The 16,512-nt window shown below is 38.0% G+C and overlaps 1 protein-coding gene across 1 annotated transcript in view; it reads left to right on the top strand.

Annotated features, from left to right (window-relative positions):
* Positions 1–6,042: 6,042 nt before the first annotated feature.
* LOC137236828 (maternal protein pumilio-like) overlaps positions 6,043–16,512 on the top strand; it is a 278,454-nt gene continuing 267,984 nt past the window's right edge. The window contains exon 1 of the mRNA XM_067759860.1: positions 6,043–6,118. Within this exon, the coding sequence (XP_067615961.1) occupies positions 6,043–6,118 (76 nt within the window). The remainder of the gene's footprint in view (positions 6,119–16,512) is intronic.

Consider the following 16,512-nt stretch of genomic DNA (forward strand, 5'->3'; position numbering starts at 1 on the left):
TCATTGTATAAATTTAAATTCTTTTTGTATATCGCCAGCTTGCAAAACCCCGCAATGATTTCGAGGGAATCAGCTACTTAGCTGCCTGAGTTTTGCTCACCGCACTGGGTACAAGTACTTTTGTACAAATTGACGGAGCACGTTGTTGTTGTTGTAGCAGTGCTTCGCCCCACCTAATAGTTGCAACCGATCACAAATTGTCATCAATATCCTCTAACGGGTGTTAGAGGCGTTGGTTCCACATTACAATTAAAGAGATGGTTGGTGTCATATGGGACACATTGCAAGTGGGGCATACATTTTGTATGTCGGGGTTGATTCTGGATAGGTAAGAGTTTAACCTGTTACAGTATCCAGAACGAAGTTGAGCTAAAGTGACCCGCGTAGGACAATCGGTAGCGTAGTGCCATCGACGTGGATGTTCAAAATGGTCGACATTTGGGACGTCAATGTTGTAAATAAGGTCGCGGAGGATTTAGGCGGTGATAATGTCAGGGAGAAAATTATACTAGCTGCAGAACTTAACCGCACTGGAACAATATACTATAAAAGCGTGCAATTACTGGCATATGCTGATGACATTGATTTCATCGGCCTAAACACCCGCGCTGTTAGTTCTGCTTACTCCAAGCTGGAAAAAGAAGCGGTAAAGATGGGTTTGATGGTGAATGTGGACAAAACGAAGTACCTGCTGTCATCGAGCAAAGAGTCTGCGCATATGCGCCTTGGCAACCACGCTACTGTTGGCAGCCATAATTTCGAAATAGTAAAAGACTTCGTTTATTTGGGAACCAGCATCAACACTAGCAACAACATCAGCACTGAAATCCAGCGAAGAATCAATCTTGCCAATAAATGCTACTTTGGACTAGGTAGGCAATTGAAAAGTAAAGTCCTATCTCGGCGAACGAAAATCATACTCTACAAGTCACTTATCGTACCCGTCCTGCTATATGGGGCAGAAGCATGGACCATGACAACAGCAGATGAAGCGGCTTTAGGAGTGTTCGAGAGAAAAGTTCTTCGAAAGATTTATGGACCTCTACGCGTTGGCGATGGCGAGTACCGAAGAAGATTTAATGATGAGCTGTACGAGCTATACGCAGACATCAACATAGTCCAGCGAATTAAAAGGCAGCGGCTGCGCTGGCTAGGCCATGTTATGCGAATGAAAAATGATGCTCCGGCCAAGAAAGTGTTTCTATCGGAACCCGCCTATGGAAGCAGAGGTAGAGGGCGGCCCCCACTCCGTTGGAAGGACCAGGTGGAAAACGATTTAAACTCCCTTGGTGTGACCAATTGGCGCCGGTTGGCGCAGCGAAGGAGCGACTGGCGCGCCTTGGTGGACGGCCATAACCGTTTAGACGGTTAAGCGCCAATTAAGTAAGTAAGTAATGTCAGGGAGGTAGCCGTTTATTCTGTTGCAAAGCTCATCGATATGTGGGCCTGGGCCTGTGGCCATTATTGTGCAGTCATCGGCGTAGGAAACGATAGTAACTCTTTCTGGTGGCGAAGGTAGCTGAGATATGTAGAATGATTAAACCGCAATTTATCTGGGTGCTGATGGCATTTAGCGCGGTGGTGGTGCTATGGAGTTTTCTGAAGCCATGCTGATGACAGGCTAGCTGCAAATTTGCTTTGAAATAGGGGAGCAAAATGGTTTCAAGCGTCTTTGCTACTGGCGATAGGAGAGATATTGGGCGATACGACCCTCCCATGTTACCTGGTTTGCCAGGCTTTAGTAGCGGGATCACCTTGGCCATTTTCCATTTTTCAGATATTACTAAGGTGGAAAGAGACAGGTTGAAGACATGTGCTAAATATTTGAAACCCTCTTTTCCTAGGCTTTTAAGCATCGGCATTGCTATGCCATCTGGGCCCACTGCTTTGGATGGTTTAGCATGACCGATGGCATCCACAACCTCTTTGGCGGTGATGGTAATTGGTGACGCGCTGCATTTATGTTTATGTGCGTGTCTGTTGGCCCTCCGTCTATCTTTGTCGACCGTAGAATGCATTATATATTGTCGGCAGAAAGCGCTCGCGCATTTTTTCGCATCCGACAGCACTTTATCACCAAAGGCGATGGAAACTTTGTTATTGTCCCTGGACGGATTCGATAGGGACTTTACGGTGGACCAAAGTTTACCTACACCGGCAGAGAGGTTACAACGGCATAGGTGCTCCTCCCATTTCGCCCGCTTGTGTTCATCCACAAGCAATCTGATGCGTTGCTTTATTTCCCTTATTTGGGGGTCGCCGTGATCGAGCTGTCTTATATGGTCACGTTCTCTCGCTAAATTTGCGGCCTCCGCCGGCAAGTGGGGCCGAATTTCGGTCATCAGTCGGGATAAGGAGGGCAGCAAAGCGGTTGTCTGTAAAGGATTTGTATTCGTCCCACTTTCCTTTTTTAAAGTTTATGAAAGTTCGTTTTTCTGTGACGATGAAGTCGGTGGTACGCTCGAGCGAAATAAGTATAGGCAGGTGGTCGGATGCCAATGTTACTATCGGCTGCCAGTTGACGCAGTTTACGAGTTCTGCCCTCACGATTGAAATATCCGGCGAACTGTAACAGCTTCCTACCATACGTGTGGGGCGTTTCCGTTTATTGTGCAGAACGTCGTTTATTCTATTTGATACGCCAACATCGGAGCACGTCGGGCGCACCAATGGCTTTGACGGACATACATATCTAAACCTCCGTTCTATGGGTCTTTGATATGAATAAAACATCTGATATTATGTTATCAGCTTTCAAATATAAACAGGACAACAAGGCGCGCTAGTCGCTTCTTCGATGTGCTAACTGTTAACACCAAGGGAATTTAAATCGCCGCCCTCTTCATTTGCTCCCATAGGCAGGTTCCCACAAGAATGACTTAGCCAATGTAGCCACTGTGCTTCCATACGTCGGACTATTGATGTCTGGATCAGGGATGCACCTTAACGTTAAGCTAATCGTTTATCAAAAAAATTCCACCGTTTCTGTTGAAACACTTCGAAATATTATCGATAAAGAAATTATCAAGATAAATTGTATGTCGTTTTTAACCGAAACGAAAAGCTTTCGTTAACGTTAAAAACGTTAACAAAAACGTGATACTTTATGTTTGAATTGTGCTGGCAATGCTATAGCCATGGTGAAGCCGTAAGGAGGTAACAGCGAGCGGACATACACACACAAACTCCATGTAATTTGTTTGTGTAATTCGTTGGTGGTAATGTCAAAAATACTCTGAGAAATGTTCGTACTGTCAAAATTCATGAGAAAAGTTGCAATCAGCTTGGCTAATGCTTTCACCTTTAATGACTCCGCCATCAATCAGCTTTGCCAGCATAGTTTGAAATTAATAATCAACATAAACGAATTGATATCGTTTTGATAGGGCAGAAAACGAAACAAAATCATTTCGTTAATTTGACGTTCTTAACGTTAATAAACGAAACGAAATGACTTTGTTTCGTTTATTAACGTTAATTATCGCAACGAAATGATATCGGTTCGTTGGTTAAGCATGCCTGGTCTGAGGCCCTATTCAGTAACTGTGAGTTTTAAAATGTACACTTTTTCTTCATATAATTTGTATGAGAGAAAAATGTTCATTTCAAAACTCATAGTTACTGAATAGGGCCTCTGGATAAAGCTGCAGACATAGGTGCTTTATCGGTAACCTTGTAACAGCTGATTCGACCAACCTTATGAGAATCAATGCAATCGATTATTGGTGCCGCTAAGGTCGTAACCGTATCGTAGCCAACCAATTGGGTTTTGGTTTACCGTCGTAACGATAAACAGCTGATTACGTTAGGGATACGGATACAGCGATACGACATACGGCACCAATGACTTCTGCGGCAGTTACCCACCGACGTGTGCCGTACGTACGGACGTTTGTCGTACGAAGCACGTTTGACCGAATTCTCAAGCCCGTAGGAATCAATGTGTGCGTCTGTGTACATGTACATAACATATTTGTGTGTGTATTGTTTACAACAAAGCACTGTTGCCATTGGCCAGTTTGCATGCATGCTTATGGAAACATCAACTTTTTCCAATTAGATTTTTGATATTGTAAAAGGCTGGAATAAATATTAAATAAGTATAAATAGATTACATATTTATAATCTTCACTTTTACATAATTATTTCGAATTATTTTCACAATTTTTCAAACTTTAATTAGGTGTTTTTGCATAAAAGTGCAAACGGTCAAAAATTAGCGCACAAAAGTTTACTTGGCAACTCTGTCTAGTGAGAGAGCGATCAGCTGACACGTTCTTACGGAAAAAATCAAAATTGTTTTGATTTCTACGTTCCGGGCTACGTACGTACGGCCGTTGCACGTCGGTGAGTTTTCGTTTACATTGCACACTCATAAGATAGGTCGTGTCAGCTGACACGTTTTTGGTACGTACGTTCGTGAGTAACTGCCGCATTCGGCTTTAGCAATATTTTTTTTCAGTGCTGCCATATTTAAGTTTGAGTAATAGCAGTAAATGCATCATTTTGAGTGAAAATTCCGCAATGATTCATTTCAGCGTATCTCGTAGCGTTTGGCGTGCCAATACAATACACATATCCGATCCCTATACGATTTTGACATTTTCTTATTAAAAACAATCAAAAATTCGACAAAACAACCACGTTCCATTATCTCAGTGCAGTGCTAGAAATAGTGTCATAAAGAGCAGCTTCCACTCGCTTTTTAAAAGCAGTAAGCTTAAGCGAGAATGAGGCCAGCGTAAACGCTTTGAAAAGGAAGTACGCATTTGATGCCAGTGTAAAGGCTTGGTTTCCTCAAAAGCGGTGCCGCTATATAGCGGTAGAGTACATTGTCAAAAATGTTGCCATGTAAAATTAATCATGTGGAAACTAACAAGACGGCGAAGTTAACCGTAACGTAACATAGAGGGAGGGCACAAAATGTTACGGCTATCATGTCGGTAGAAACTCGTTCATCATCGTTTTTTGCCACCGCTTTTGTCAAACCAGTGAACATTTTGTCAAATAATTGAAATTATTTATAAAAAACAAAAATTGTGAATTATAATTTTTTTCTTTTACGTTTATTTAAGGGAAACATTAAAAAACATCAAAAACTGCAAAATTAAATTTTGCAAATCGTCTTCCGTAACTGCTCGTTGTTTCCAATTTAACTGTGCCGCTGAAAACGGTAGGTATATCGGCCGAGGAAAAAGTATTATTATGCTAGAGATGGTCGGGCTTGGTACCGGAACGTACCGGATCTGCATCCAGCATAGGACCATCAACATCGATAACAGTCCCCAAAGCTTTCGAGGAGTGTCCTTATCGCTACAACAACTATAACAAGAGACACTTTTTTGCTTGTATGATAAAAAGCGAAAAAAATTATCGCTAACTTATGGTGCTGTCAAAGCGTAAAAATTGTGTAGTATTAATGCAAAACACTATGCGCTATATAAACCCGACATAAGGGATTTTTTTGCACGAGCCAGTTTTTGTCGTTCAACTTGTACGTCAAAAAGTCCTCCAGAACATCGACTAATGCAGCTGTTTCCTGAAAAATATTTCCAATGTATACAAATTCAAACCAAAAATTCCCAGCCTTGTTAAATTATATCACATTTACACAGCACCAAATCGCATTTCCCAAATTGCTCATTTGATTTAATTTTATCGCATTCGGTCTGCGAAGGTAATCCACACGCACTTTTGACATTTTCTTACTAAAAGAAACCCGGCAGTAACAATGGTTAAACGACGTGTCGTAACCATATTGCTGGACGAGAGTTATAACAAGCAGTTTCCACTAGTTTTTTTCTTTTAAGCCAAACTGGCAATTCTATCAGAGACTGCTCTGCTTTTCTGTTCTCATTTCTTATCGAATTATGGTTTAATCAATTTTGTCGCATTCGAGTCTTGCAGGGAAGGTGTGAATCAATCCAATGTAAACGCTTTCAAATCATTCATTTGGAAGACCGCTTTTGACTCAGTGAAAATGTAATATTAGTCTGCCGAATATATCAGCTGGCAACATTGATTGTTTCATTTATACGCACAATGGTGGCAGCACTGCCAAACAAAGAAGCACAGAGTGCTCACGAATTGAGCAGCAAAAAGAATTTTCGCAACACGAGTAGAAAGAAGTTTTCCAAGCAGCAGCAGAAAATTCTTGTATTGTAAATTTCATCAATCAATTTAATTGAAAATTCATACAAATAATCAATATTTCATTAATGGAGTGTATATAAATAGTATTGTATTTTGTAAAAATTGTAAAAAGAAATAGTTTCGCGATTTAGAACTTTGTGTAATTTTCTGTATTGCTTTGAGTGTGTTGTGTTGTTTGTATACTCAATATTATAGGAGAGCGCGCATTGTGTTGCTTTTGTCGCTCTCATAGTTGCTGTTTTTGCAAATGTCAATAAGAATTAAAAACTTAAAATATAAGAAAAAAGAAGCTAAAGCCGAAACGCCGAAAATTGCGAAACCGTGAAAGAAGCAAAACCAAGCGTTTATTGAATTTTGTTTGGGAAAGGAAAAACTAATACAATTCCCCGAAGAAGCGGTACGGTGTACGGTAGTTTAAATTTGCAGAAAGTAAAATTAAATACATAAATATAAAACAGTGACCGTTCCTTTGCGGCTATTTCTTTGGATTTCTTCAGCCGAGTACTCAGCAAATAAAGCTGAAAATCAGGATCAAAAGAAAATTGGTTCCGGCACAGGACAAAAAGAGTAGCAGGTATAATTTGAAATTAAAAGTAGACGCATTTCATTGGAAGACTAAATAAAACAAAAAAAAAAAAAAATAAGTAAAACGTATTAATAAGTTAGAGTTAAATACTAATAAAATAGTTGCGTGCTTTGAGAAAAAACGACAAAAAACTCTTTACGAAAATAACTCAATTTTGCACTGAGAAAAACAATTGAAGCAGGTCATACAACTTAAAGGTAAGTAAAATATTCTTTATTATTAATGTTCATATTGATGTTGTTCAGACGCACTTAGTTGTCTCTCCCGATATTTTTGGACCAGTTTTAGCAGTTGTGAACTAAAGTAAAAAATTTCCGTCCAAAGTATTATCGACATTGAAGACGATTTGTACTCCAACCTCAGCGGGTTTGAATATTGTCGCGGTAAAGGCATGCCTGACGTTAAAGGCAGTTACCCGAAAGGTTAGGGGGCTTAGAATATACCCGCGGCAGGTATTTTTGTCGTAAGAGGCGTCTAAATACCAAATGTATTCAAGGGGTTGTGTATGCGCTTATTAACTCCTTGCATTCCATTGCCATCAAATCATATCCGATTATTCGAATAAATGCTCGTTGTCGATTATTCAAATAATCACTGCTAAACGATTACTCGAATGGCTAAATACACATATGTAAACTTGAATGCATACAAATTTTATATTTTTAATTTTAAACCAGTGTTGGTATTAACTTCCCCTGGCCACATGCAAGCTAATGCTAAAAGAACACACCCACCGTCAAGCCGACGAAAGATGGCTACAAACACCAGGGTGTCGAATATCGAAGGAACCCTGGCCAAAATGGGATTCTAAAAGATCCCGTCACGTGTACAACCTAAGTAGGGATACAATTTCCACACTTGTGGGGGTACTAACTGGTCATTGCTGTGGGGTACTTATTTATAGATTCTAATTTGTATTTTTAGATTTAATAAACCCTACAATTGCCTTTATAGGTAAGCATGCAGAATGGTTAGGAGCGCCTTATCGTCGATGCCGTAGGAGTTTTAAAGAGAATGATGAGGAGGACACGGTGATTCACCTCATCTGCAACTACCCGGCACTAAGCGGAGCACGGCAGCGCTTTCTGGGTGCTCCATTTTTAGATAATCTGAGCCAGGTTGTGGAGTCTAACGTTAAGGACCTGGTAGCTTTTATCAGGTCCTCAAAATGGTTCGAAGAGGAAAGGTAATGGTATTTATTCATGGTATCACAACGGGCCTAATATCACTGGCCTAAGTGTGCCCTCGGGCAGCCACCTCAACCTAACCTAACCTGGTATTTACTTCTCAAGTGCAGCATCGAATAATGTGCTCTGTTACTTCTCCATCTCTGAATAAGAACAGTGTATACAGCAAAGTAGCTATACAGGCAGACGGCTATGAATGTCGTCCATTTTGAACATCCACGTCGATGGCACTACGCTACCGACTGTCCTACACCCCAAAATCTTGGGTGTGACGTTTGATCAGGATCTACATTTTGGTGAGCACGCAGCCGCAATTGTTCCGAGAATTCAGAGCCGCAACAAAATCCTCAAATCCCTCGCTGGCAGTACCTGGGGATAAGATAAAGAAACGCTCATGACTACATACAAAGCAATTAGCCAACCGATTACGTGCTACGCGTCACCCATATGGGCGCCAAGCCTAAAACTTACCCATTGGAAGAAGCTACAGGCCTGCCAAAATACTGCTCTCAGAATTGCCACGGGTTGTGTTCTTATGTCCCCAGAACACCATCTGCATAATGAGGCGAGAATACTCTCCATCAGGGAGAGAAATGAGATGCTGACCAAACAGTTCCTGTTGAATACCCAGAAACCTGAGCATCCCAACAGACATCTGATTGATGAACCAGCACCGCCTAGGAGCTTAAGGAGTCATCTCCGTAAGCATTTTAAGGAAATACGGCACCTGAGAACCCAGCCGTATGAAGCGAAAAAACACAAGCAAGTCCTTGGTGAACTCCATAAACAGGCGTCGGACCTTTATGCCTGGAATTGCCCAGTGAATCCAGTACTCAAAGAAAAGTATCCAAAACTCGCGGAAGAGGAACGCGTACTCCCCAGGGAAACGCGTTTCACTCTTGCTCAACTTCGTTCTGGATACTGTAACAGGTTAATAAACTCTTACCTATCCAGAATCAACCCCGACATACAAAATGTATGCCCCGCTTGCAATGTGTCCCCACATGACACCAACCATCTCTTTAATTGTAATGTGGAACCAACGCCTCTAACACCCCTTTCCTTATGGTCCACCCCTGTTGAAACAGCAAGTTTTCTTGGACTCCCGTTAGAGAACATTGACGACAATTTGTGATCGGTCGCGGCTGTTAGGTGGGGCGAAGCATTGCTACAACAACAACAACAACTGCTATGGGGGCTATTTTCTGGTTCTTCGGTTTTTTCTGGATTACTTCGTCATGATCTTGCTCAACGATATGCGTAGATCAGCTGGCGAGAAGTTCAAGAATATGTACCAGACAGTTGAAGTAGTATGCTCTTCTAATGAAATCCCTATTATTTTGCCTAGAAAAAGTGCTCAAACAAACGCGGAGGCTCACTACCGTATACAAATTTTTATCCCATTTCTAGACTCAGCAATTCAGAATTTGGAATTACAAAATTTTTGAACCACAAAGAACTTCTGATGTCTTTTGACGCATTGCTTTCAAATGAGCCGTTTATTTTGAAAGTGGCATAAGTCATTTCATGACGTTTAGGTTCAGTGATAATTTGTTTGTATCTCTCTCTCCTCGCCTCCAGTTTGTTAGAGTCCAATAGCCAAAAGATGCAATTCTTATTATTATTTTATAATTGTAGAACCATCTATATATGCATTCATTCAAAAATAACAATGCATTTAAGACCATGAGTTGGAAATGACTTATGCCACTTTCAAAATAAACGGCTCAAATGATGTCAACGACGTTCAAGCAAAACATTTAATTTCTCGATATGCAAAAGTTTTGCATTGTCGTGGTAATGAAAATATTGGCATGCCTGAAATAAAACTTTGGCACCGCCTTCTTAAATCTCTTTATGCCCAAAAATCAGAAAAAAGCTGGAATGTTCACGATTTGTTGGAGGTAAGTTGGTACATTAACAACACAGTCCGGGGCTACACGGAAAAAACACTAATGTGTTTTTTACATTTAAAAAAATGTAATATTCAGTTTATTTTTTCATGTAAACTTCAAATTATTTTGAATGTGAAATTTACATTGAAAAAAAAATGCAAATTTTACATTATTTTTCCTGTAAATATAGCATCTTTTTATTTATTTATTTATTTGTTTAAGTCTATGAATTTTAATCCTTACAGACTATGATACAATGAAAATTTAAAAAATACTTATCCCTAAAAGTAATCGGTTTACTTAGAAAGCAGACTTCAAAATATTCATAAATTCAGCTCTTTGTATAGAAAAATCAAGAGCAGCGGAATTACTTATTGAGTTAAGCTCCCGAATAGCACGCGTAATGGGAGCATTACCAGCGTAATTCGTTCTGAAATAATCGCAATAAAATGGAAAGGAATTTCTGAGAGATCTTTGGGGAACATTAAATCGAATCCTTTCCAGCAAATAAGGGCAATCAATGTAGCCATTAATAACATTATACATGAATGACAAGCACAGTATAGATCTACGATTTTCCAAAGACTTGAGGCTTAAAAGTAAAAGACGTGCAGAGTAGGAAGGAATCGGCTCCGAAAAGTTTAACGGCCGAAGGGCATATTTAAGGAAAATTTTTTGAATTCTCTCAATTCTGCAAATGGTCGTTTGGTTGCTTGGTCTCCAAATGAAGACAGCATATTCAATATGAGATCTAACGTATGACGTGTAGAGCAGCTTAAAGGTATAGGGGTCTGAGAATTTTGAAGCATTGCGCCGTACAAATCCGAGCAAGGATATGCTTTCGATGTTACGTAGTTAATGTGATTAATGAAGGAAAACCTTTTGTCAAAAACGACACCCAGGTCTGTAATCTCATCAACACATTGAAGTTCACAGTTAGATATACTGTATTTTGTAGACAAATTTTTAGTTGATTTTGAATAAACTATTTGGAAGCATTTTTGCGTATTTAAAGAGAGACAGGAATTCAGGCACCATTGGTGAAGCTTATTTATATCATCCTGCAGCTTTATGGCATCTTCTTGCGATTTAATAGCTGAGAATATTTTTAAGTCATCTGCATAAAGTAAACACTTTGCAAACGAAAAACAACTGCTGATGTCATTAATAAATAATATAATTAAAGTGGGCCTAGTATACTTCCCTGGGGAACGCCAGAAGTCGCAACGAACGGACTAGACATTTTCCCATCAATGGTAACAACGCAGTGTATATTACTTAAATAAGAACGAATCCAAAAAGAAACGTTGAATGAAAACCGATACAGCTTAATTTTTTTATCAGAACTGTGTGAGGAACTCTATCAAAAGCTTTGGAAAAGCAGTGTAAATGCAATCAACCTGTAGTCCAGCAGAGAAAGAATCTACACAGTATTCGCTAAAAACAGCAAGATTTGAAACCGTGGACCTATCAGCAACAAACCCGTGCTGGTGGGGTGATATAAGGGATTTAACAGCAAATCTCAACTTGGCATTCACAGCATGCTCAAAAATTTTAGAGATTGTGGACAGCTTGGATATTGGTCTATAGTTACGCACATCGTTCTTATTTCCACATTTGAAAACGGGCGTAATCGAGGTGAGCTTCCAATCATCGATGAACGTCCCAGATGATAACGATTCATTGAAAATTAGAGTCAACGGATAGACCAAGGCTGGACAGTTTTTTAACAAGACAGAAAAAACCCATCAACGTCAGTTTGGGATGAGGATTTAAGTATAATAATAGCCTTACTAACATCCTCACAGGAGAGAGTAAGCGTACCGAAGTTCAGGATACTAACGGCATCCAATGAAAAATCAACCGCTTTATTATTATCATCCTGAGAAAAATTTGACTTAAAAAACTCAGCAAATAAGTTCGCTGCCTCACTTAGAGATCGCGCAGGCTGATCATCAAGGAAAACTCCAGAGGGTACGCTGGAGCCACCTTTTTTTTGACTTTATATAGTTCCAAAAAGTTTTAGGATTCGATTTAATATTCGACTCAATATTATAAATATAGTTATTGTACAGAAACATCTAAATGATTAAATATCTTTAAATAGTGCTTGTGCTTAGTAAAGAATATATGATTCTTTGAGCGTTTGAAGTTACGCAAATATTTATTTTTTATATTCTTCAGTTTTTTTAATTCTTTCGAATACCACGGAAGTTTATACGGCCTCTTTCGCTTTACCGGAATTGTATCCAAACAGTGACTAAATAGAATGGATTTGAACGTGGCGAAGCAGATAAAGGTATCAAGTCCCTCCAGTAATTCGTCCCAGTTTATTTCCATTAAAAAATCGTTAAATCTAGGAAAATCGCACGAATTGAAATTGAACGTTAATCTGCTATCTGAAGTATCCGACGCATAATAATAAAAACTACAAGTAATGACCAGGGGTAGGTGACGCCTATCCTTGGGAATAACTGCATTAAAGCATTCGCTGACTTCACAATTAATGTTGTCACTTATAAATACTAGATCCAATAATCTATTTAGGGCATTAACACTTTTACTAATTTGCTTTAAATTGAGACTCAATAAATTATCAATGAAATACAGTTCGTGATTCAAAGATTATTAGGTGTGAGACCATAACTAGAAACATTTGTTGACCAGTGAATATTACAAAGGTTGAAGTCTCCAAGCACGCAGAGGTGGTCATCAGTAAGGTTTCGTAAAACAAGAGAGATTATGTTATCAGCATGTGCTTTGTATACATCAAATGCGCTGACTGGTGGAACATACGAGGCAAGCAGATATAGGGAGCCTTGTGCACCAGAACCAGAACCATTTTTACACACGCAGATTTGGTCAAGTAGCGAGTCATCATTGTAGAGCGGAAATAAAAATGAACGCAGCTGGCGCTTGACAGCAATTAAAACACCACCACCGCGAATGCAACCAGTTTTCCCAGCATCCCGATCCTTGCGATAGGCATTGAAAAGATTTGAGTCAAAGAACTCACTATCAAAAAATTTGATGCAAATTTTAAATTTAAATAATGTTAAATTTACAGCATTTTTTTGAAGCACACAATTCTTATTTTGAAATATAATGCAAATTTGACATTATTTTCCATGAGGAAAACACATTATTATAATGTAATATCTACATTTTTTTTATGTCAAAAACACATTTCAAAAATGTAGAATTCAAATTATTTGATAAATGAAAAAATAATGTGTTTTTCACATTTTAAAATGTAAACAACACATTAGTGTTTTTTCCGTGTAGATATGACTTTTTTAAATAAAATTTTTTCTTTTCGATCAGTTTCTTTCTTTTGAATTTTATATACGTATACGCAAGACCTCATGCATAGGCTCAAAAGGCATGAATTCTACTTATTCGTGAAGAAGGTACTTCGGTGTTTTTTATCAATTTATCTATGATTAAAATTACAGGAATGCGATTCTGTAGCTTTTCCTAATGTTCACATGGTGTTGAAAATCATGTGTACGCTTCCAGTAACAACGGCAACGAACAAGAGATCTTTTTCAACTCGTAGGCTGATTAAAAACTATTTGAGAAATACGATGAGTGAAAATCGATTGAATGGCTGTGCATCACTAAGCATCCACCGTGATCAAATTGTTACCGTTGATGAAGTTTCAGATGAAATGGCAAAGAAAAGCCGACGCATTCGCTTGAGCTTTTAATGTAACGTTTTTCATATCAATCTAAATACACGTACTTTAATGTTAAAGCTAAAGACAACATTTTTTTAATTTATTTAACTGAAAAAAAATTTATTCAATCAATGATTTTATCAAGGGCGGTGCCACGTGTTATGTAGGTTATGTAGAAAAGCAATTTATCTGAAATGAAATGTACAATTGAAGCTCACGCTGAGTATATAATGTCCGGCTACACCCGAACTTAGACACCTTTACTTGTTTTTATTTCAAAATAAATACCCAAATCCTTGAATTCGGAATTCGAGATAAGAATTACACCAGAAATGTAATAGCATCTTATATGTAGCATGGGAAAACTTTTTGACATTTTAAGAGGTATGATTTAAGGAGTAAAGTCGTATCAAGTTCGGCTTGTAGGGAAAGAGTCGCCCAATCTCGATTTACGGAGTATATCTGAAGGTTATCAGCGAAGAGAAGAAATTTAGAGCTTTGAAAGCAGGATCCGATATCATTAATAAAAATGATGAACAACGACGATTTCGATTTGGGAGACACCGGATGTTGCAGTAGAAGTGAAGCAGGAGATATTGTCAATGGAACGTTTTAGAGTCTAACTACAAGTCACCCAGGAAAAGTCGAAAAAAAATAAGCTCTTCAGTTTTGAAATCAAGATCTTATGTGGGACTAAGTCTGCAAAACCTGTAAAGATCGCATCGACTTAGAATGCAATTGAGTGTTGGACATTACAGTGTAAATTGATATTTTCTGGATAGATTAATACTGTTTTCACACAGAAACTTAATGATCTCATTTCACCTTCTAATGAAATCGTAAATTTTTTGCTTTCACACAGAAGTAACTGCTTGATTAGTAACAAACATAAAAAAAATTCCATGTACTTGTAAAATGGATGGACAAATGTCAAAATCGTACTGCGCCGGTAGTTGATGTATCAAATCAAATAAAAAAGGTTATAATCAGCTGTTCGATGCGGCCACCTTGTATCGTTCCGCCATGCAGACAATGACATTTACTTTGACAAATGACATTTTTAAGCACTGAACACACCAAAAACTAAGAAACGGAACGCTGCCAACAGAGTTGCATTGTGCTTTTGACTTCATTAGGCAGTCGATTAGCTACTAATGAAATAATTATAGATTCGAATTTTGTAGGGAAGATTGAGCTCAATAAGCGTCTTCATGAAGAAAACTGCCTTTCTTATTCAATAAGCCGTCTGTTAGAAAACAGTATAACATTTATAGATATCGAAACACGCACCAAGTCAAAAAAAAAAAAAAAAAAAAAAAAAAAAAAAAAAAATGAATTTTTCGGTTACGAACGGAAGCCACAGAATTCATTCCATGATTTCCTGGTGGGATCATACAGCTCTTTTATGTTAATCTTATGCTCTCTCCCAGAATTGTATAAAATCGGTCCCAACATATGTATATGTAATACTCCTATATTGCTAATAGAAAATGCTCGCAATGTGTTTTGAATTCGAAATCAAAACAAGACAGCCTATACAATTTTTGTGATTGTAGCAGCATAAGTGTGACAAGAAAATATTTAAATTTCGGTACATTCGATTATTGAATACAAAAACAAAAACGTTTAAACAGCAATATATCGGCACTCTGATGTTTGAGAATGTACCTGGCCTTTTGTAGCAATATAGGAGTATTACATATATGGGTCCCAAGTTAACATTACCAATTTATGTATACACAACATACATATTTACAGGCATACAATTCTAATTCAATACAAAACTACATTGTTTGTGTTTTACATATGTGGACTCAGCTGCGCAGCGAATCGAACGAGTTGAGGACAAAGTCAAAAATGTATGCAAAAAAAAACAAAACGGAGAGCGCACAATAAGGAAAAAAATTATTGAGAATATGAGAGATTAAGAGGAAAAAATTGCCAATCATCAACGAAGAAGGAAACGAGCGAGCAGCAAACAAACGAATTAAGAAGTGAAGACCGATATCGCTGGTGTTGTCGCAATAAACCGCATAGGCACAGGCCAAGTGAAACAGAAGCGATTTGTGTGTGTTCTCGCGACGTGTTCAACTTCATCCTGTGTAAATAATTTGTAATTAATGCAGAAACGCATAGAAAAAATTTAAATGTATGCAAAATATTCACATGTATTTCTTTTTCATATATAAAATAATCAATTGAATTTAATAAAATATTTGTCGTGTTTTTATACCATGTCGCCGGGCATGTTTATTTATAAGTAATTGTTTAAGGGAAAACTGTAAAATAAACAAAAAAAAAATAAAAACGTATAGCGCAAAAGAAGCTAACGCCGCTGCGTTGTTTTGTCGCCTGTTCGTTTGTGTATGTGCCCTTGCCATACCCGTTCTATATGTATCCTACCTATGTATGTGTGAAACAAACAAAATCAGCACCGACCGTCAAACATGTCTTGTAATAATTATAATGTGTAAAGTGTAATATTTTGGATAAAGCCAACAAATTATCTGTAAATTTATGTACAAGAATATTTGTGCTGATTTAAATATCACTTGTGTAATTGAAGAAATTTTAATATTTGAGCTTGTATCACATAAATCGATGAATTAAGTAAATGTACACAAAAATTTCGACTACCAATAAAAAGCAAAAGTTTATATGGTGATTTCCAAAACGAGTTCCGGCAACTCCCAGAATTTGTAAAAAAAAAAAAAAATTGCTAAAAAAATACATTGAATAATTGCGAGGCCCTAGCTGTATGTAGTAGCTAGCACGCGGTTGGAGCCGAGCACTTAAAAGCAAAAAAAAAAAAAAATAACACCGTCGCCTACCTATACACTGGATAAATTTTCAACGCGCTCACATTCGCAATTTTATATATATGTACGTCTATATACAAATGTATGCACATACCACCGAAAATCCTTAAGCTATGCGAAGCAAAACAGAATAAAAAACATAACAGAAAAAGGTAAAAATCAATCGAATGTTTCGTTAAAAAAAAATTATAT

The sequence above is a fragment of the Eurosta solidaginis genome, chromosome 1, assembly GCF_040869045.1.
Source record: "Eurosta solidaginis isolate ZX-2024a chromosome 1, ASM4086904v1, whole genome shotgun sequence".
Classification (NCBI taxonomy): Eukaryota; Metazoa; Arthropoda; class Insecta; order Diptera; family Tephritidae; genus Eurosta; species Eurosta solidaginis.